General features: G+C 50.2%; 1 protein-coding gene across 1 annotated transcript; it reads left to right on the top strand.

Annotated features, from left to right (window-relative positions):
* Positions 1-3,540: 3,540 nt before the first annotated feature.
* On the top strand, positions 3,541-5,096 carry LOC139753062 (fork head domain-containing protein FD5-like). Its single transcript, XM_071669158.1, has one exon. The coding sequence runs from the start codon at positions 3,660-3,662 to the stop codon at positions 4,686-4,688; it is 1,029 nt and encodes a 342-aa protein (XP_071525259.1). The 5' UTR covers positions 3,541-3,659; the 3' UTR covers positions 4,689-5,096.
* The last annotated feature ends 17,051 nt before the right edge of the window (positions 5,097-22,147 follow it).

Here is a 22,147-nt window from a genome sequence, read left to right as displayed (position 1 = left end):
GTCTTAAGGCTAGGTTAGGGTAAGGTTAGATTTCTTAAGGCTAGGTTAGGGTAAGTTAGGATAGGGTTAAGGTTAGATTTCTTAAGGTATGGCTACGTTAGGGTAAGGTTAGATTTCTTAAGGCTAGGTTACGGTAGGTTAGGTTAGGCTAAGGTTAGATTTCTTAAGGTTTGGTTAATTTAGGTTGAGTTAGGCTAAGGTTAGATTTCTTTAGGTTTGGCTAGGTTAGGTTAGGGTTAGAATCTTTAAGTTTGCCTAGGTTAGAATGAAGCTAGATTAGGTTAGGTTAGTTTGCCGTAAGTTTGGATATATTAAGGTAACGTCACTGTGGTTAGGATAAAGTTAGAATGACTTTGGTTTGGTTAAGGTAAGAATAAATGTGGTTAGGGTCATTTTAAATTTCCTTTCCTCTAGTTAAATCATCGTTAGGTTAGGTTAGTTTTGATCAGATTGTAATCAAGATAATCCAGGTAGGTTTGGGCGAGGCTAAGTTAGGTAAAGGCTAGAGTGAACTGTTCAAATGGATAATTAGAAACAGGTAATTAGGAGAGGATCGCTAATGACGTCATTCATTTACCTCTATCGGGCCATAAGTGTACGTAAGGAACAGCTGCTTAATTTGCATATTTTCGTCAACTAGAAATAATTACGCTGTAACAATTTACGAAGAGCAATGACGAAAAATTATGAAAGACAAGAATAATGTCACAAAGTTTCACGCAAAATTGATCACGTGTGTTTGCCTTAACTACTCTAAATCAATACTATCAAATAAGGCGAGACAATCAATAGAGACAATGTTAAATGTTACCGTGTTAAAATAGAGACAATGTTAAATGTTACCGTGTTAAAATTCCTTGCTAAATTGGCTGGCCTTCAGGCCCTATTTAACAAGAGCCAAGGGTCGTTAAGGCTGTTAAACTACTCACAACAATTGGACAGACTTCAACCACCTTTCTAACACACTATCGTGAAACTACCAATTTTACTGATCGTGTAATAATATTCTTTAACAAACTGTTAATTACTGTCTTCATTGTAAATATTTATTTACGTAAAGACAGTATTCTATATTTACGTAAATGTCGAAGTCACGGTCAATCAAGAATTATCAGAGAATAACAATAGCAAGAATGACTTTATTTCTCCATTTCATGATGATGTAAATGAGTTTACATACTCAAATAAAATCTATTATGGAAATGGAGGCGACAAATACATTTTTCCCTCAACAAATTATCAATTTCCTTTTTTTTCTTTGTTCCAAAGCTTCAAGGCAGATACCTGGAAGCTCCTCTGTAAGCCATAGCCAAGTAATGGGAGTGACAGAGAGGTCGTCTCTCGCTGCTGTACAATAGTCAGGTCGGAATTGGGTACTTAACGACTTTTAAAACAGTGACCCGTCCAAAAAAAAAAAAAAAACCAGAAAAGCGCGGCAATTTGGGAGAATGGAACTTGTTCGGACGACGTGGTCGATCTCTTTTTTTCAATTTTAAATTATATCTATTTATGTAATTACTTCTTAGGTGATGATACTATAGTCATCAAACTGGTTAATTCATTTTACTCTTACGAATTAATACTTTAATTACACAATTTGGCGGGTAATTATCAGGCTTCGGGTTTAATCGACGACACGGAAACCGTAGCCGTGGCATGAAAACGGAGGACGGGAGGGCGCGTATCTAATGGAGAGGGATATTGGCTTAACCTCCGTTTTCCAAACCTCAATTTGCAGTTAAAACGCATTTTTCCCCCCCACCACCACTGGCCCTCCCTCCACTGGCCTTATATATGTTATTTCAGTTATTTCTGGCCGGCGTGGAATGACCCAGAATGTTATAGTGTTTTGAGATATGGGTTATGATTCTGAGGGAAAGCATTGTATGTATATGTATATATCATCACTCAATCTATCAGCATGCAATAGACTTACCTGGCACAGGAGACACCCATACGATAGACAGACACAAAGTTATAGCGAAGGTTTGATGCTACAATGACAGAACGTGTTACGTCTAGGAGAAGGAGGAGGGGGAGGAAGAGGAGGAGGAGGAGGAAGAGGAGGAAGAAGAGGAGGAGGAGGAGGAGGAGGAGGAGGAAGAGGTGGAGGAGGAAGAAGAGGCTGTCTGCACCAATTTCGATTGGCAGTTAGGTGATGACGTTGAAGCCCACGGACCACGAAGTAACATACAGATAACAGATAAGGAGGGAAGATAAGATATCTATAGACATAGGCCCAGGATGTGACACACACACACACACATACACACACACACACACACACAATGCACACTGCCTATGTATGGAGGAGTGAGAGACGGAGTGTATGGCCAGCCAATGTATGAAGGTAATGTGTGTATGTATACCTTGTGGGGTCACACATGGGTGGTGTGGAGTGGGCCAAGGATATGTGGAGCAGGTCCTGTGCATCGGAGATTTTCTCTCTCTGTCTACACGAAGTAAGCGGAGAGGAAGAGAGAGAGAGAGAGAGAGAGAGAGAGAGAGAGAGAGAGAGAGAGAGAGAGAGAGAGAGAGAGAGAGAGAGAGATTCGTCTGCAGGACATGTGGGTCTTGGAGGAGGCGCTTGATAGGCCCTTTTGAAGATGTGGTGTGGGAGGAGGAGGGTGAAGGTGTGTGTGTGTGTGTGTGTGTGTGTGTGTGTGTGTGTGTATGTGTGTGTGTGTGTGTGTGTGTGTGTGTGATGTCACCATGGCTGTTTCCTCTATTCATGGACAGGGCGGCGAGGGCCTGGATGAAGTGAAGTGCTTCTGAAGTGAGGCAGAAGAAGAGACCATGGTCTTGTGAGCGTTCAGCATGGGGAGGTCTGTGTGGGGTCTCTGCAAGGGCCATGTCGCAAGGCCCGTGTGTGCCCCCAGGGGGAGGGGGGGGGGAATTCAAGGGCTTGTATAGCCCCCCTTTTTTTTTTCTACCTACCACTCGCCTCTCTGTGTCTTTGTTGCTATGCTCTGGACACGCTCTCTCTCTCTCTCTCTCTCTCTCTCTCTCTCTCTCTCTCTCTCTCTCTCTCTCTCTCTCTCAGTCTCTCTCTCTCTCTCTCTAAGGTCTCCGCCAGACTTAACAATGCCATGGGGGGGGGGGTCATTTTTCTTGCGTCAAAACCTTAATTTAAAGACTTGGTTCCCCCTTAACCCCCCCCCCCCCACCCCAACCACTACCAGGAGCAGCTGGTCGGTCTAATCTACCGCAGGCGTAGATAATCTACCTAATTACGTCCACCTCTCAGAAACGGTGAATACATTTCGGGAAACAATTGGCGTGTTCCCGTGTGTGTGTGTCTGTGTGTGTGGGGCGGTCAAAAATACACCAGCCTGGTACGTCAACATCTGACATACCGCCCAGCGTTCGAATCCCGGTAGAGGCCCCGCCCCTCCCGGGGCCCTTGGCCTATCATCACGTCAATCGCTCAGGGTGCGCTCCGCCCGCCGGCCATCCCACCAATCACGGTCGCCAGAGGCCCCAGCGAGGGCCATTCATTGGCCAGGTGTCGACAGGTCCGGTGACTTATAAATGTGCGGCGTTGGCGGGAGATGCCACACTCACCCCTCGACCATCACCGAGGACGCGCCGCCCGTCGTCGTGTGTGCGTGCGTGCCATCACGACACGAATCGATCTACCGAACGTGTGACTGGCCAAGATGCCGCGCCCTTCCCGCGAGAGCTACGGGGACCAGAAGCCGCCCTACTCGTACATCTCGCTGACGGCGATGGCCATCTGGAACAGCCCGGAAAAGATGTGTACGCTCTCGGAGATCTACAAGTTCATTATGGACAACTTCCCCTACTACCGCAAGAATACTCAGCGTTGGCAGAACTCCCTGCGCCACAACCTCTCCTTCAATGATTGCTTCATCAAGATACCCCGCCGACCAGACAGGCCAGGTAAGGGCGCTTACTGGACCCTACATCCATCAGCCATGAACATGTTCGAGAACGGCAGCTTCCTCAGGCGCAGGAAGCGCTTCAAGATACCCAGGGACGAGAAGGGCGCCCTGGAAGCCACCCTGGGCACCGCCCACCACCGCCAGGAGGACCTGCCCCGCGACCTGGGTCACATCGCCCAGGAGCTGGGTCACCACTTGGGATGTCTGGGTCACCATTACGCCGCCATGTCGCCCGTGGCTGGGCTCTCGCAGCCGGCGCCTACGTCAGCGCCTTCGCCGCCCAAGCGCCAGGCCTTCACTATCGAGAACCTGGCGACCAGCGACGCCCGGCCCGCCCACGGCCTTGTAGCGCAGCACGCCTTACCCCCGCCCTCACTACCGGGCGTGGGTCACCCCCTCCACGCCCACCTGGGTCAGCAGGGCGTGGGCGGTGTGAGGTGCTCCACCTGCGTGGCTCCCGCCCTACCTCACATATACTCAGCAGCCCTGGCCATGAACCTGGTGGCTCCCACGCCTCTCTACCCTACGCCCCTCCTCCACGCCCTCCACACCGACATGCTACCGCCACGCCCCAGTCCCGACCACGCCCTCCACGCCGACCTCCTGCAGCCACGCCTGAGTCCTGACCACGCCGCCCACGCCCTCAGCCTTTACAACGGCCTGGCCGCCCTCTCTAAGCTCGACCAAACCCACCCGGTCGACCTGTCCCCCAGGTTGACCAGGTCACCAAACGCAGACAAGGAGAACACCTTCAGGTTCTCGCCGCCCGTGCGCACAGTGTGACCTCCGCCGCCACCTCCCCCGCCGGTGACCCTCCAGAGGTCACAGCCCCTGACCCTGCCCCCCTGAGGGAGGTCACAGCCCCTGACCCTGTCCACTGGGGGAGGTCACAGCCCCTGACCCTGCCCCCCTGAGGGAGGTCACAGCCCCTGACCCTGCCCCCCTGAGGGAGGTCACAGCCCCTGACCCTGCCCACCTGAGGGAGGTCACAGCCCCTGACCCTGCCCCCCTGAGGGAGGTCACAGCCCCTGACCCTGCCCCCCTGAGGGAGGTCACAGCCCCTGACCCTGCCACCTGGGGGAGGCCACAGCCCCTGTGATAGTCACTTGTGTACAGTCTACATTACATATTTATTTGTACATATTGTTATCAAATTATAATATTTTCCTAAATAAAATATGAATAAATTAAGTCTATTTCACTAATGCCTTTCCTGCTAACATTTTAATATATGTAACAAATTAACACACACACACACACACACATACATATATATATATATATATATATATATATATATATATATATATATATATATATTTTTTTTTTTTTTTTTTTTTTATACTTTGTCGCTGTCTCCCGCGTTTGCGAGGTAGCGCAAGGAAACAGACGAAAGAAATGGCCCAACCCCCCCCATACACATGTACATACACACGTCCACACACACAAATATACATACCTACACAGCTTTCCATGGTTTACCCCGGACGCTTCACATGCCTTGATTCAATCCACTGACAGCACGTCAACCCCTGTATACCACATCGCTCCAATTCACTCTATTCCTTGCCCTCCTTTCACCCTCCTGCATGTTCAGGCCCCGATCACACAAAATCTTTTTCACTCCATCTTTCCACCTCCAATTTGGTCTCCCTCTTCTCCTCGTTCCCTCCACCTCCGACACATATATCCTCTTGGTCAATCTTTCCTCACTCATTCTCTCCATGTGCCCAAACCATTTTAAAACACCCTCTTCTGCTCTCTCAACCACGCTCTTTTTATTTCCACACATCTCTCTTATATATATACTAAAAGTCATAATTACAGTGTGGAATATTTCCTGGTACAAATATGTTTTTCGCTCACTGATCTCATATATCATATAGGAAGATAAGAATAAGAGTACTTTATTAAAAGTATAAGTGAGTTTTAAAGTTAGTTTCTTAATATCCTAGACACTTAACACTGCTATAGGGATGAGAGATGACATCAAAGAATTGTATGTAATCAGTCATCATTATGAAATGATGACTGATCATATGTCAGTCCTATGAAGACGACGGTACGACCCTTGAGCACGACGGTACGACCCTTGAGCACGACGGTACGACCCTTGAGCACGACGGTACGATCCTTGAGCACGATGGTACGATCCTTGAGCACGACGGTACGACCCTTGAGCACGATGGTACGATCCTTGAGCACGATGGTACGACCCTTGAGCACGACGGTACGATCCTTGAGCACGATGGTACGATCCTTGAGCACGACGGTACGACCCTTGAGCACGACGGTACCATTCTTGAGCACGACGGTACGATCCTTGAGCACGACGGTACGATCCTTGAGCACGACGGTACGATTCTTGAGCACGACGGTACGATCCTTGAGCACGACGGTACACGACCCTTGAGCACGACGGTGCGACTCTTGAGCACGACGGTACGATCTTTGAATACGACGGTATAACCTTGGAATACAATGGTACAATATCTAGAGTACGACGGTACGATCTCTGAGCACTAAGGTACGACCCACGACGGTACGATCCTCCAACGCCGTACGACCCTTTGACTAAGATGGCGCGACCTTTCCTCTGGAACTTCCGCGTCAGGTCAGAGGGTCGTATCACCTTGTTCAAAGGTCGTACCGTCGTGCTCACCTGTCGAACCATCGCGTCCCTAACAGTCGTACTGCCGTACTCAAGCGGGTCGTACCACCGTCGGGCTCAGTACCTTGCTTAAGGAGTCGTGTGCTCAAAGGGGGTCGTACCACCGTCGGGCTCAGTACCTTGCTTAAGGAGTCGTGTGCTCAAAGGGGGTCGTACCATCGTCGGCCTCAGTACCTTGTTTAAGGAGTCGTGTGCTCAAAGGGGGTCGTACCATCGTCGGCCTCAGTACCTTGTTTAAGGAGTCGTGTGCTCAAAGGGGGTCGTACCACCGTCGGGCTCAGTACCTTGTTTAAGGAGTCGTGTGCTCAAAGGGTGTCGTACCACCGTCGGGCTCAGTACCTTGTTTAAGGAGTCGTGTGCTCAAAGGGGGTCGTACCATCGTCGGCCTCAGTACCTTGTTTAAGGAGTCGTGTGCTCAAAGGGGGTCGTACCATCGTCGGCCTCAGTACCTTGTTTAAGGAGTCGTGTGCTCAAAGGGGGTCGTACCACCGTCGGGCTCAGTACCTTGTTTAAGGAGTCGTGTGCTCAAAGGGTGTCGTACCACCGTCGGGCTCAGTACCTTGTTTAAGGAGTCGTGTGCTCAAAGGGGGTCGTACCACCGTCGGGCTCAGTACCTTGTTTAAGGAGTCGTGTGCTCAAAGGGGGTCGTACCATCGTCGGGCTCAGTACCTTGTTTAAAGAGTCGTGTGCTCAAAGGGGGTCGTACCACAGGGATCATAAGGTCGTACCATCACACACCCCAGTAAGGTGAACATGATTATCATACCTTGGAGGCGAGAGGGAATTACCTGGTGTGGGTGAGAGATGGGAAGGGAAGGGAAGGGGAGGAAGGGGCTTGTATGTCAACAGATGGGAAATTCTTGGGGAAATACTCACCGCCACGAAGGAAATGCTCGAGAGAGAGAGAGAGAGAGAGAGAGAGAGAGAGAGAGAGAGAGAGAGAGAGAGAGAGAGAGAGAGAGAGAGAGAGAGAGAGGCTGACGTTGGCGTGTCAGGAGGAGGAGGGAGGGCTGACAGTGGCGTGTCAGGAGGAGGGAGGGCTGACGGCAATGTGTCTGACAGGTCCCCACACCACAGCAAATGACTGGCTGGCCCCACACCACAGCAAGTGACTGGCTGGCCCCACACCACAGCAAGTGACTGGCTGGCCCCACACCACAGCAAGTGACTGGCCGGCCCCACACTACAGCAAGTGACTGGCCGGCCCCACACCACAGCAAGTGACTGGCTGGCCCCACACCACAGCAAGTGACTGGCTGGCCCCACACCACAGCAAGTGACTGGCTGGCCCCACACCACAGCAAGTGACTGGCTGGACCCACACCACAGCAAGTGACTGGCTGGCCCACACCACAGCAAGTGACTGGCTGGACCCACACCACAGCAAGTGACTGGCCCTAGAACACTGAGAGACACCATGCCTCCCTTCCCCACCCACACACTCCAGTGAGACAGAGTGTGGGGTGGAAGAGATCTTACAAAGCTCTGAAATAACGAGTGATAACACAGATACGAGTCACGGAAGGCAGGTAACCACAGCAACAACAACAAAAATGGCGACGGGTGTCTGTCGTATTCAATACAAGAGTAAGGAACACGACATTTGAAGCACTGTCAAAGACATCGCAAGAGACGCGAAGACGATGCAGTATCATGGTAACATGGGATCTAAGACTGGGGGGAAATACAGGGTCATGGAAACACAGGAAGGGTGTCTGAACAGGTTGTAGAGCAACACAAATGAGGGGAAATGAACTACGCTTGTTATATTGCCACACACCGAGTGATTAACATCATACCGCGCTGGTCTTACGAACCCACACGAGGTGAGGGATCATGAAGGAAGATTAAAATATGTTTTGCTCAATGTCGAAACAGCCCTCGAGTTAGAGGAACGGTTAGATATAGATTTATAGATGCACGAGCTATGCTTGCCTCACGCTGGAATATAGAGCAACAGACAGGCTACCTTACACGAGAGCAACATACAGAACTTATGTCAAAGACCATAAGAACTGCAACGAAACTGGTGCTACGTACCGATAGAGTGGGCCATGAAGAGAAGGGGGTCGGGTTGGGTTGGGTTGGGAAGCCATCAATGAGCCCACTTTGGAAAAATGAAGCATAAAGAAGACATGATGAAGATCTTGAGAAAGGCCATGAAGACGTGAACCTAACACAATTCTTTCCAGTTAGAAGATACAGTCCAGGGCAAGAGGAATCAACTGGAGGTTGTTGGGATGTGAGAAACCATTTCCTCGTCTACAGAACTATAGATAGACTCGTGGAAAAAAAAATTACATGTAAAGAAAATGTAACTAACTTTAAGAAAATAAAAAACCTGTATATGAAAAAATTTACATATATGGCCCTACACGTGTGAAGCTTCCAGACAGTAAACACAAATATGTAACTGCAAATGTAAAGTAAACAGACTGAAGCAAAGAATATGAGGACAAGGTGTAAGTAGACTTTCCTTTAATAAGAGGAGGAGGAGGAGGAAGAGGGGATCATTTTGTAACTTGCAGAGCTACAAGGTTCTGAGGAGAGCAACTAATTTGCATACGAATAGATCCCCTTTAAAGTTAAGACGTAGACAAGTAGGGGGACACCAGCAGGAACCAGAAAAGGAGACCAAATGACCAGGAATGTGAGGAAATGTCTTTACTAATTCATGGATTAACTAATGTCTGGGATTCACTCAGTCTAAATGGACAGTGTGCAGGGAATCGAACTGTGATCTGAACAAGATTGGAATGAAATATACTTGAGGGGCGAGTCAAATATATATATATATATATATATATATATATATATATATATATATATATATATATATATATATATATATATATATATTGAGGGGCGAGACAATGTGAGTGTTGCTCATATCCTATTAGGTGTGGATGGGGAATGATACACACTTGAAAATAGCTAGATGTACACACGGATACAAAACATACAGAGGGGAAACCACAGGCATTTTACATGTGGGGACACACACACACACACACACACATACACATACAATACCCACAGGCTGTAGCAAGAACTGAAACGAGGAAAACGTGATGGAAAACTCGCGAGGGAATTTTTTTAGACAGAGAAAGAGGAGGACACCGAGCTTTACAAATGGGGTTAGTCAACCTCACCTCGATGGAGTGGGTCCCAGTGTCGAATCCTGCCCCAAATCCAGTGTTTACGTGGCACTTGAGACGAGGCGTACATCCAGCGAGAGGCGGTGGAGAGGCGACCCCGAAAGCAGAGGAATGGCACTGGGTCGTCAAGGGACGAGCGTGATCTCGTTCTGTCAGAGAAAAAGAAATCATTGAGATAAATAAGGAAGGCCAGAAGCCTCGACATGGTTGTCAATGTTGAGAGAGAGATAAAGAAGGGAGAGGTTGCTCCATCGACAGGTAGAGAGTTGGATGGGCCGGATAGGAAGCAATCTATTGGGGGAAAAAAGAAACAAGATAGTGAGGGGTCAGGCTCCTACACCACACATCCTGTCCAGACTCTTCGTTTAGATCGGAGACGACAGCGCTGGATTCCCCAAAGTTCTCAAGAAAGGATCAGGGAGGAGGACCTGGCACTGCGAGAGCAGAGGTGATCAATGATCACACTGGAGAGTGTCAGAATGAGTGAAAGAGTTCAGGAAATCAAGAGCGACCACAAGGCTTTGGAAATCTCAGAGCAGCAGGTAACAAAAGGAGGAGGCAGGCGGGGGGAGTGCTCGCCCTCCACGAAGGCACAGACTGGCGTATCTGAATGTGTGTAGACGTAACTACAAATGCGGCAGAGGTGTGGTCTGTCGTCGCGTGGGAGGGGTGAGGGAAGAAAGGCTGCAACAACGTGTGTGTTTCTGATGGAAAAAATATATAAAAAGGTTTTAGGGTTTTTAAGAAGAACAATACGAGTGAACGCGAGCGTTCAGTTCTGAGGCATCAGTTGTTTGAAAGGCGAGGGAAGGATTGGTTGGGGTCCATCAGCTCTGCTTGTGTCCAGATAATTGCTTTTCCGACTATGGAAGGAGATTACACGGAGGGGGGGTAGGGTTGTTTACGATTAATAAGAGGGTGGCTCTGAAGGGGGTGATGCCTAAAACCATCCAAGGTGGAATTAAAGGAGGAAAGACAAGCAAGGAAGAGTTGCTGTGTCGTACAGAGAGAGAGAGAGAGAGAGAGAGAGAGAGAGAGAGAGAGAGAGAGAGAGAGAGAGAGAGAGAGAGATAGCCCCGTCGGAACGAGAAAGAGAAAGGAAATATTACACGCCAGTTGTTAGATAACATTCTTGGCTAAAGACGATGACAAACGCTCATTAGAGGAGGACAAGGGCAAAGATGTCTGCCGGAGATCAAGACTGAACGCGCGAGTCGGAGATCAAGACTGAACGCGGATGACCACAGGATAGAGACGTTGGAACGAAAGATTGGAATAAGAGATAAGTCTTACGTGGGGAGAGGAGTGGGGGTGTGATACACGCCCCCCCCCCCCCCCCCCCCCCCCCCCCACCTCTCGCCTCCATCAACCCAACACTGGCCTCTGCCACAGGTTTGGACGAGACAGAAGCATCGCCCGAGGAAGTCTGAAGTCGAAGAAGAATTGAAGAATTGGTGGATGTCGGTCCACTTTGGGGGATGTCGGTCCACTTTGGTGGATGTCGGTCCACTTTGGTGGATGTCGGTCCACTTTAGTGGATGTCGGTCCACTGAACGTTAAGTGAAGTGCCGTTAGTGACGCATAGAAGCGGGCAGTCGGGGACCTGGGCGTGGTTAAGAGATACTGAAAAAGGTAATGGTCTTATGAAAGATGGTCTTGTGACTAAGGTATGGTCTTATGAATGATGGTCTTGTGACTAAGGTATGGTCTTATGAAAGATGGTCTTGTGACTAAGGTATGGTCTTATGAAAGATGGTCTGGTGACTAAGGTATGGTCTTATGAATGATGGTCTTGTGACTAAGGTATGGTCTTATGAATGATGGTCTTGTGACTAAGGTATGGTCTTATGAATGATGGTCTTGTGACTAAGGTATGGTCTTATGACTAAGGTATGGTCTTATGAATGATGGTCTTGTGACTAAGGTATGGTCTTATGAATGATGGTCTTGTGACTAAGGTATGGTCTTATGAATGATGGTCTTGTGACTAAGGTATGGTCTTATGAATGATGGTCTTGTGACTAAGGTATGGTCTTATGAATGATGGTTTTGTGACTAAGGTACGATCTTAGTCTGGTGACTAAGGTATGGTCTTATGAATGATGGTTTTGTGACTAAGGTATGTTCTTATGAATGATGGTCTTGTGACTAAGGTATGGTCTTATGAATGATGGTCTTGTGACTAAGGTATGGTCTTATGAATGATGGTCTGGTGACTGGTGTATTTGCTTTTACGCCTCTGCTGCCTGGCCGGACCTGTATCCGATGAACATGGCGCACATTTTGTTAAAAGCCTCTGTTGACGCGGCCAGCGTAGACAGTCTCGCTTACGCCCCTACCCGTAGAGAGAGAGAGAGAGAGAGAGAGAGAGAGAGAGAGAGAGAGAGAGAGAGAGAGAGAGAGAGAGAGTGTCCATTTGGGGGTGGGTTACCCAAAAAAAGTCAATATTATGAAGGGTTCAACACCACATCACCCTTCCCCCCCCCTTTTCCTTCCTCCCCACTTTCCCCACCAAGTGACCACACACACACACACACACACACACACACACACACACACTCAACTTTACTCGCACTGACGTGACCAACACACTCAACTTACTCACTGCTTCACTCATACCTCAGCAGGGTGAAGAGGGGAGGGGCGGAAGGGGTGGAGGGAGGCAAGCGCAATAGGGAGATGGGGAGCCGCTTCGACAATTGGGAAATCTCGATCCAGAAATAGGGGAACGAGAGATCTGGACTAGGAAGCTAAAGAAATAGGTCTGGAAATCGGGTATGGACTGGAATAGCGTACGTCATGAACATAAGGGAAATAGGGAATAGTGACCAGACTACAAGGTTGTCACGAGGAACAAGGTGATTAGAGAAGGTTGTCAAGAACAGGGTCTCTCTTAAACAACCTCCCCCCGCCCCCCGGCTGTAGGCAACACACACATACGAACACATACAAGAATTCCCTTACGAGCCAAGACAAAATCGTGGGGGGGGGGGAAAAAAAAGAAAAAGACGTAGAATGATGATAATAATAATAACAACAATGATAATGAGCCTTAACAACCGGCAGGACTGAGATGATATAATCAAGTGTTGGGGGACAACAACAACAACAACAACAACAACAAGAACTCCTTCTCGTGGGTTGTTTCCATCTCAATATTCCTTTCATACCTCGTCCTAAATCCCCAGCCGGCCATAACACTCTTCCAAAAACAATTTTCATGAAGCTTGCTGCCTATATTTTCCCTTCCAGGCCCCCCCCCCCTCTCCCACAATTCCAGACCCCTCCCTTCCCTCCTCTTTCCAGCCTCCCTCCCTCCCTCCCTCATCCTCTCTCCCTCAAGAGTCTTCATGCCGGGTTGAAACCAGTCCATTTACTCAGATTTATTGGTCTCCTGAAGTCTACAGGCGCGACGCATTTCCATTGCAACATTTAAAAAGTTAGCTCAATTTATTCTCGGCGGCGAGCATATTGTACAGCTCAATTGTGTTTTCATGTTCTGTGTTCGCTTGGCCAACGACACTTCTCGGCTCCGGACGCTCCCGACCCCCGTCTTCGGCTCCTTGTGCCAGACAATACCCACGTCTTCCTCAAACCTAACCTCCACCATGATCTAATATCTATATTAGTATATGAAGTCATGCTAGTTTTGTATCTCAAACCGTGATGTGGCGGTGGAGAAGCGAGATACGATGGTTCCCTGAGCCGAAGCCGCAGCCGCGGTGGGAGGGTCGGGACACCCGGCAGCCCCGTGATAAATTGTTTCAATATGGCGAGCGGAGAGCGGCGTCTCCATTCAAGTCAAGTGGAGCCTACTGTAATAATCTAATTTGTCAAAACGTTTTATCGCCCAAAGAAACATAGAACAGAGCCAATATTAGCCGGAACGGGAGAGACATGGAACGGAGGAGCGGAAATGTGAGGGGAGGAAGACGGTTAAACCTCTCGCTCAATGTGAGGGACTGGAAGGCATTTGTTGATGTGATGTGGGGTTGGGATATATATATATATATATATATATATATATATATATATATATATATATATATATATATATATATATATACGCTAGTCTAAGCCAGGTATCCAATTTATAGACTAAGCTCGAAGGGGGAGGATGAACAGCTGGGCGGACTGTGGACCAGACTCCGCGACCAGGATTCGAACCCTATGTGCTCGACCTGGTCATGGAATCTGACCCAAATATGTCAGTGCACCGCCCCCCCCCAACCCCACAATATGCGTATATCAAAGTACAAAATCATCATTTGTGGTAACTAAAAATGCCTTTTAGTTTTTTTTATTCATTATTTGAGCTTAGTTATGTCATTTATCATGCGTTCTATTCCTTAGCTTCACACAATGCTCAAAATTGAACTCTGACGATCATAAGTGGTTCATGGTGAAGAAGAGGTTGCGACAATAGATAAATGAATACATAAATACACAAAAATAAATAAATGAAAAAGAAAATGGCCATTACTTTATCATATTTCAGTCACCTTTCATGAGATTTGATACAAAAATATATCTTTATTCAAGTCCCACACATCACTCATGACCAACTTGTTACGATAAATGTATTAGTTTGTTTATTAAGTCAAAGGTCACCCAAAAAATTCTTGAAAAAAAAGATTTCGTCAATTTTCACCCAGTATCCCCAGACCTCTCTCTCTCTCTCTCTCTCTCTCTCTCTCTCTCTCTCTCTTTCTTTTATCACCTCGATATTGACCCTTATGGCCCCCCACTCTCATTTTCTTTCAGCATTCTTGACCCACCGGGATTTTCTTTCTTTCCCCCTCCCCCCCTCGTCCCATTTTCTTCCTCTTCCACCTCCACCTCCACTCCACTCCACCTAAGGAGCATTGGCTCCACTCACCAACCACACCCCCGCCCTTCCCTCCCCCTCCCCCCCGGCCCATGGCAATCACCGTGGCCATGTCAATGTGGCCTTCATGGCCATGTCACCATGCCCTGACCACCTCCACCTCACCACCACCTCCTGGCCACACATCCACCACCGTACCTCACCCTCGGGGCCACGTCAAAACCTTGAGGCCTTCCTTCCTCCCCCCCCAACATTCTGGCCACACCAGACCCCTCCCCCTGGGCCACGTCACCATGCCCCCGCCCCGCCCCGCCCCGCCCCCCCTGCCCACCAAACAAACGAGCGGGCTAAGTGCGGGTCGGGAACCCGAGTCTTCAGAGAAATGACCCAATTTCTGAGTTCTCTGAGCCGTGGCGAGTGAGCAGGAAGGGAGGGGGGCGACGCGCGCGCGCGTCGCTCTCCCTACTCTCACTCCTCCCCTCTCCCCCCCTCCACCACTGCCTTACTACACCCTGGCACTCTCTCTCTCTCACTCCCTTCCCACACACACACACACACACACTCACCACGCGTAACCAAACCGACATTACTTGCAATTAATTTTAAATTTTGGTTTGGGTCCTGTTAGGGGCAGTGTGTGTGTGTGTGTGTGTGTGTGTGTGGGTGTGTGTGTGTGTGTGTGTGTGTGTGTGTGGGTGTGTGTGTGTGTGTGTGTGGGTGTGTGTGTGTGTGTGTGTGTGTGTGTGTGGCAGCACCGTGGGTGCATACATGCAGTTAATTACACATGTATGCATGTCGACTGCATGTATGCCAATCATACGTACGCATGTTTGCGTATATGTGGACACCCGTAGTGATCACTAGATTAAGGGACATTTGGGGCTACAGCAGGCAGTAAGGGACATCTGGGGCTACAGCAGGTAGTAAGGGACATTTGGGGCTACAGCAGGTAGTAAGGGACATTTGGGGGCTACAGCAGGTAGTAAGGGACATTTGGGGGCTGCGGTAGAGCTCAGAGTGAGGGACGGAGTCAAAGACCAGCAGGATCCGAACTAGAAACCAGAACAGAGACCGGTTAAGGTCACATTAGAAAACAATACAAACCTACAGAAGTCAAACTAGAAACCTCCATAGACCACAACACTAGAGACCTCCATACTAAAGACCACAACACTAGAGACCTCCATACTAAAGACCACAACACTAGAGACCTCCATACTAAAGACCACAACACTAGAGACCTCCATACTAAAGACCACAACACTAGAGACCTCCATACTAAAGACCACAACACTAGAGACCTCTATACTAAAGACCACAACACTAGAGACCTCTACCTTATAAGCCACCAAACTAGAAACCACAACAGACATCAACACACTAGAGACCAAATGGGATTCTACTTACATCTATCCCAGCAAAGACCACGACGACATTGGAAACCCATCGGCAGGCACGGTAGAGACCCACCGGGGCAACCACGACATTCGAAACCCATCGGCAGGCACGGTAGAGACCCACCGGGGCAACCCCGACATTCGAAACCCATCGGCAGGCACGGTAGAGACCCACCGGGGCAACCACGACATTCGAAACCAATCGACACGGTAGAAACCCACTGGGGCAACCCCTGCGAGGGACCACGGGCAACAGATCGCCACCAGCCGTGGAATCTGGAAGTCCGACACGTAAACAATGTCCGGCGAGGGCAAACAAATAGTCGCCAAATTATGGTTGTTTTCCCGCGTCCAAATGACGAGAGAGAGAGTCGAACCGAGAACGCTCGGCGTCGACGATTGACCTAGCCACAAGAGGGCGTAAATGGGTAGGGGGGGGGGAAACGGGGGTAATAAAAAACGGTTAATGACAGGCCCAAGGGATAGACAAGTGACGAAATGGGTGGTTCTCTCTCTCTCTCTCTCTCTCTCTCTCTCTCTCTCTCTCTCTCTCTCTCTCTCTCTCTCTCTCTCTCTCGAGGCGACGTCCAAACGGGGAATATTCGAGAGGGACTGAGAGAGAGAGAGAGAGAGAGAGAGAGAGAGAGAGAGAGAGAGAGAGAGAGAGAGAGAGAGAGAGAGAGAGAGAGATTGTCTCATAGGGAAAGATGACGATTCGTTTGTCCACATTCAACAGTCCTCAGGATTTCACCACCAGTTCGGGGTAACTAGAGTAAAAAAAATCTTTTTCTCTCTTTATAACTAATTGACGTTAGGTTATGGTATGAAGGTCGTATGAGTGTCATAACAGACGGGTTGAACAGGTGTGGTGTTGAGGACGGATGAGGTGAGAATGGAGAACCCGGTGTGGCAAGGGAGGGAGGGAGGGAGGGAGAAGGACTGTCGTAAGGTGTAATTTAAACGATTCTTTCTGATTAACCAAGACAGACCGATCAGGCCTGGCCTGGCCTGGCCTGGTCTGGCCTGGTCGCTACCTCCCCCGTGGGGCTGGTGGGTGGGTGAGACCACTCCCTCCCCAGTGGGATGGGAGGGGGGAGCCCCCCTCTCTCTACCTCCTCCTTCCCCCAGTCGGTCTGGGGAGGGCCTCCCTCTACCACCCCCGTGGGTCAAAGGTCAATCTATCGTACTCCAAGGGTCGTACGACGGGCTATAAAACAGTCGTACCGTCGTGTCCTCAAGGGTCGTACCGTCGTGTCCTCAAGGGTCGTACCGTCGTGCTCAATGGGCTTTAACTTTGAGATGTCTGACAGGCAGAGCGAACGAGAGACAGAGATAGACAGACAGATAGATAGATAGATAGATAGATAGATAGATAGAGAGAGAGAGAGAGAGAGAGAGAGAGAGAGAGAGAGAGAGAGAGAGAGAGAGAGAGAGAGGAGGAAGGGTTGGACGGTGGTGGTCAAAACCCCATCACCCCCCCAACCCCTCCTGCCCCAGTGCTTGGGGCAGCGAGGGGAGGGAGGAGGGAGGAGGGAGGGTGGGGGGTGGGGGGGGGGGGAGAATGCTCTACCTGTGACTTATTAGACTGTTATAACACGTGATTTGCCGGATTAGGCTCCTCGACCCACCTGCCCGCCACAGACTACACCTGTGTGTGGCGCCACCTGTGTAATTACGACGGGGAGGGGGGGGGGCGCTGATGGAGAGGGGCAGTGTATCGCACGAGGGGGGGGGGGGCGGGCGCTGCTGATGGAGGGGGGCAGTGTATCGCACGAGGGGGGGGGGCCGCTGCTGATGGAGGGGGGCAGTGTACCGTACGAGGGGGCCCTCACTGCTGATGATGGAGGGGCACTGTACCGCACGAGGGGGCCCTCACTGCTGATGGAGGGGCAGTGTGGGCAGTGTACCGCACGAGGGGGCCCCCCCGCTGCTGATGGAGAGGGGCAGTGTACCGCACGAGGGGGGGGGGGCGCTGCTGATGGAGGGGGGCAGTGTACCGCACGAGGGGGGGGGGGCGCTGCTGATGGAGGGGCAGTGTACCGCACGAGGGGGGGGGGGCGCTACTGATGGAGGGGGGCAGTGTACCGCACGAGGGGGGGGGGCGCTGCTGATGGAGGGGGGCAGTGTACCGCACGAGGGGGGGGGGCGCTGCTGATGGAGGGGGGCAGTGTACCGCACGAGGGGGGGGGGCGCTACTGATGGAGGGGCAGTGTACCGCACGAGGGGGGGGGGCGCTGCTGATGGAGGGGGGCAGTGTACCGCACGAGGGGGGGGGGGGGCGCTACTGATGGAGGGGCAGTGTACCGCACGAGGGGGGGGGGCGCTGCTGATGGAGAGGGGCAGTGTACCGCACGAGGGGGGGGGGCGCTACTGATGGAGGGGCAGTGTACCGCACGAGGGGGGGGGGCGCTGCTGATGGAGGGGGGCAGTGTACCTCACGAGGGGGCCCCCCGCTGCTGATGGAGGGGGGCAGTGTACCTCACGAGAGGGCCCCCCCGCTGCTGATGGAGGGGGGCAGTGTACCGTACGAGGGGGCCCTCACTGCTGATGATGGAGGGGCACTGTACCGCACGAGGGGGCCCTCACTGCTGATGGAGGGGCAGTGTGGGCAGTGTACCGCACGAGGGGGCCCCCAGCTGATGATGGAGGGGCAGTGTACCTCACGAGGGGGGCCCCCCGCTGCTGATGAAGGGGCAGTGTATCGTACGAGGGGGCCCTCACTGCTGATGGAGGGGCAGTGTACCGCATGAGGGGGGGCCCCCGCTGCTGATGGAGGGGGGCAGTGTACCTCACGAGGGGGGCCCCCCCGCTGCTGATGGAGGGGGGCAGTGTACCTCACGAGGGGGGCCCCCCCGCTGCTGATGGAGGGGGGCAGTGTACCTCACGAGGGGGCCCCCGCTGCTGATGGAGGGGGCAGTGTACCGTACGAGGGGGCCCTCACTGCTGATGGAGGGGGGCAGTGTACCTCACGAGGGGGGCCCCCGCTGCTGATGGAGGGGCAGTGTAACCGCGCTCTTATTTCCTTCCATGATGGTCAACCAACCCTCAGAGAGAGAGAGAGAGAGAGAGAGAGAGAGAGAGAGAGAGAGAGAGAGAGAGAGAGAGAGAGCTGAAAAGGTCTTTTGAAATATAGTTTTTCAATGTGTGTGTGTGTGTGTGTGTGTGTGTGTGTGTGTGTGTGTGTGTGTGTGTGTGTGTGAAGGCTGACGAATTCCCAATATCTGTTTCTTTCCTTCCACTCTTAAGCTCTGAAACACTTGACCTGCCCATCTCCTACACCAATAGCCTAAAACCAATAACTACTTCAATAACTCTCTGACTCTCCTTTCTATTTCCATTCCTTTTCCCTCCCTTTCTGTAGATCCTTCACTCATCTTCATGCAAGCGGTCGACAGACAGGCAACTGTAAAATCTATCCGAAACTCGATCGTAAAGAGATGCCATTATAAAAACTACAATGGCTATATATATATAAAAAAGAAAGAAAGAATATGCGGAAAATAATCAATAAATCATAAAGTGTCAAATTCATTCACATCAAAAAGAGATAAAAACACACACACACACACACCAACACACACGTCCTCATTTCGCTGCGGCACAATTTGGTCGCTGATTTGACTCTTCCCACAATAACAAAACCACATCGATCATGAAGAACGCATATCGAATCGCTCGCCAAGCTCCGCCGACGATGCTCAATGCATCCGTAATCACCTATTGTCCAAACCCCCGTCCACGCGGGATCAATATACATATCATATATACTTTTTTATGTGGGTTTAAAACTGTCGTGTGTGTGTGTGTGTGTGTGTGTGTGTGTGTGTGTGTGTGTGTGTGTTGTGCGTCACAGATGATGCCACAAGCGTCAAAATAAACGTATCTAATTTTATTTTTGAAATGGAATATCATCCTTTGTTTTTGTTTCGTATTTTCAATGATTTTTTTTTTCAGCTGAACTTGTCATGGGATAAGATGTGATATTCAGCGTTGAACATCAAATCTTGTGGATGACAACCACATTTACCACACTGTCATGTGGTGGTGAAGGGGGCGAGTATCATGTGGTGGTGAAGGGGGCGAGTATCATGTGGTGGTGAAGGGGGCGAGTATCATGTGGTGGTGAAGGGGGCGAGTATCATGTGGTGGTGAAGGGGGATGGAGGGAGGGAAACAGCATCATGTGGTGATGCTCGGGTGGAGGAGAAGACCCCCTCCCCCTCCACCCTTACACACACACACACACACACACACACACACACACGCCATAAAACATTGCTTCGTGCTTAATGATAGTCAGTGGGCCACGAATCCTGGCGTGGAGGGGTGTGTGGAGGGGTGTGTGGAGGGGTGTGTGGAGGGGTGTGTGGAGGTGTGTGTAGGGGGGGTTATAGTGTAGTGTGTGTAGGGGGAGAGGGTGTCGTGTTAGGGAAGAGGGGGGGGGTTATACGTAGTGTGTGTGTGTGTGTGTGTGTGTAGGGGTGGGGGTGTAGTGAGGTGTAGGAGAGAGAGAGAGAGAGAGAGAGAGAGAGAGAGAGAGAGAGAGAGAGAGAGAGAGAGAGAGAGAGAGAGAGAGAGAGAGAGAAACCCCACTAAATCGACTGCAGCCATAGACATAGTTTTGATAACTCACACACACACACACACACTCACTCACTGCCCTCCCTCCCTCCCTCCACACCACACTCACTCACTGCCCTCCCTCCCTCCCTCCACACCACACTCACTCACTGCCCTCCCTCCCTCCCTTCACACCACACTCACTCACTGCCCTCCCTCCCTCCACACCACACCACACTCACTCACTGCCCTCCCTCCCTCCACACCACACCACACTCACTCACTGCCCTCCCTCCCTCCACACCACACCACACCCTCTCTAACCATGAGTGTGCCCACACTGCCCTCCACCCGCACCCTACCGTAAGGGCAACAATCATGACCCCAACACAGTATATATGTAGATTCCTGAGGAGGAGGGAGGAGGAGGGAGGAGGGAGGAGGAGGAGGAGGAGGAGGAGGAGGAGGAGGAGGAGGAGGGAGGAGGAGGAGGAGGAGGAGGGAATCTCCACTCCCTCCCCCTCCACCACCACAATGGGCTGGGCATAAGCAAACTTTTTACGATAAAATAATGAAAAAAACAAAACAAAACAAAAAAAAAAAAAGCCTCAACCCCCCCCCCCCCCCCACCGCCGTTCGTTCATATTTCAACAGAAACGGTGAAACGGGCCGTTTGAGCGACCAGGGGGCCCTGGGGGGCGAGGAGGCTAGAGGGAGGGAGAAGGGGGACGCCTCCCCCCCACGGATAATTGCTCTTGATTATGTATGCTATTGGGTGCTGCACCACGCACACCATTCCCACAAATTGCACGTCGGCCATGAGCAAAAATATAGCACATAAAGGGGAGCTAAAATGCTGCCTAGACCCAACCTCGGCCCCTCCAATACTGGATATATATATATACATATATAATATATATATATATATATATATATATATATATATATATATATATATATATATATATATATATATATATATTTATATATGTGTGTGTGTGTGTGTGTGTGTGTGTGTGTGTATGTATGTGTCTGTGTGTATATATATGTGTACATTGAGATGTATAGGTATGTATATTTGCGTGTGTGGACGTGTGTGTATATACATGTGTATGTGGGTGGGTTGGGCCATTCTTTCGTCTGTTTCCTTGCGCTACCTCGCTAACGCGGGAGACAGCGACAAAGCAAAATAAATAGATAAATAATATATATATATATATATATATATATATATATATATATATATATATATATATATATATAGATAGATAGATAGATAGATAGATAGATAGAGAGAGAGAGAGAGAGAGAGAGAGAGAGAGAGAGAGAGAGAGAGAGAGAGAGAGAGAGAGAGAGAGAGAGAGAGAGAGGGGCGCTACCGGACTCCACCTGACGGCGGAGGCTTGCCTCACTGGCGCAGAACGTCGGTGAAGAAGTTCCCATTTGGCAAAAAAAAAAAAAATAAGGGGGGGTGTGTGTCCCTCGTCCCTCCTCCTTTCCCTGCTGGCGACCGTAGCGCAGCCCCGGCGTGTGGCAGGAGAAGAGGGGGAGGAGGAGGAGGAGGGGAGGGGGGATGAACACCCCCTGAGTGAACACAGGGGAGTGGGGAGACTGAGTGAACACAGGGGA

Source organism: Panulirus ornatus, chromosome 14, assembly GCF_036320965.1.
Source record: "Panulirus ornatus isolate Po-2019 chromosome 14, ASM3632096v1, whole genome shotgun sequence".
Lineage (NCBI taxonomy): Eukaryota > Metazoa > Arthropoda > Malacostraca > Decapoda > Palinuridae > Panulirus > Panulirus ornatus.
Note: the sequence above shows the minus strand (reverse complement) of the source record. Positions and strands in the feature narration are given on the sequence as shown.

What these genes read in the sequence shown, in the direction of transcription:
- LOC139753062 (XM_071669158.1), top strand. Translation starts at nt 3,660, where the DNA reads ATGCCGCGCCCTTCCCGCGAGAGCTACGGGGACCAGAAGCCGCCCTAC.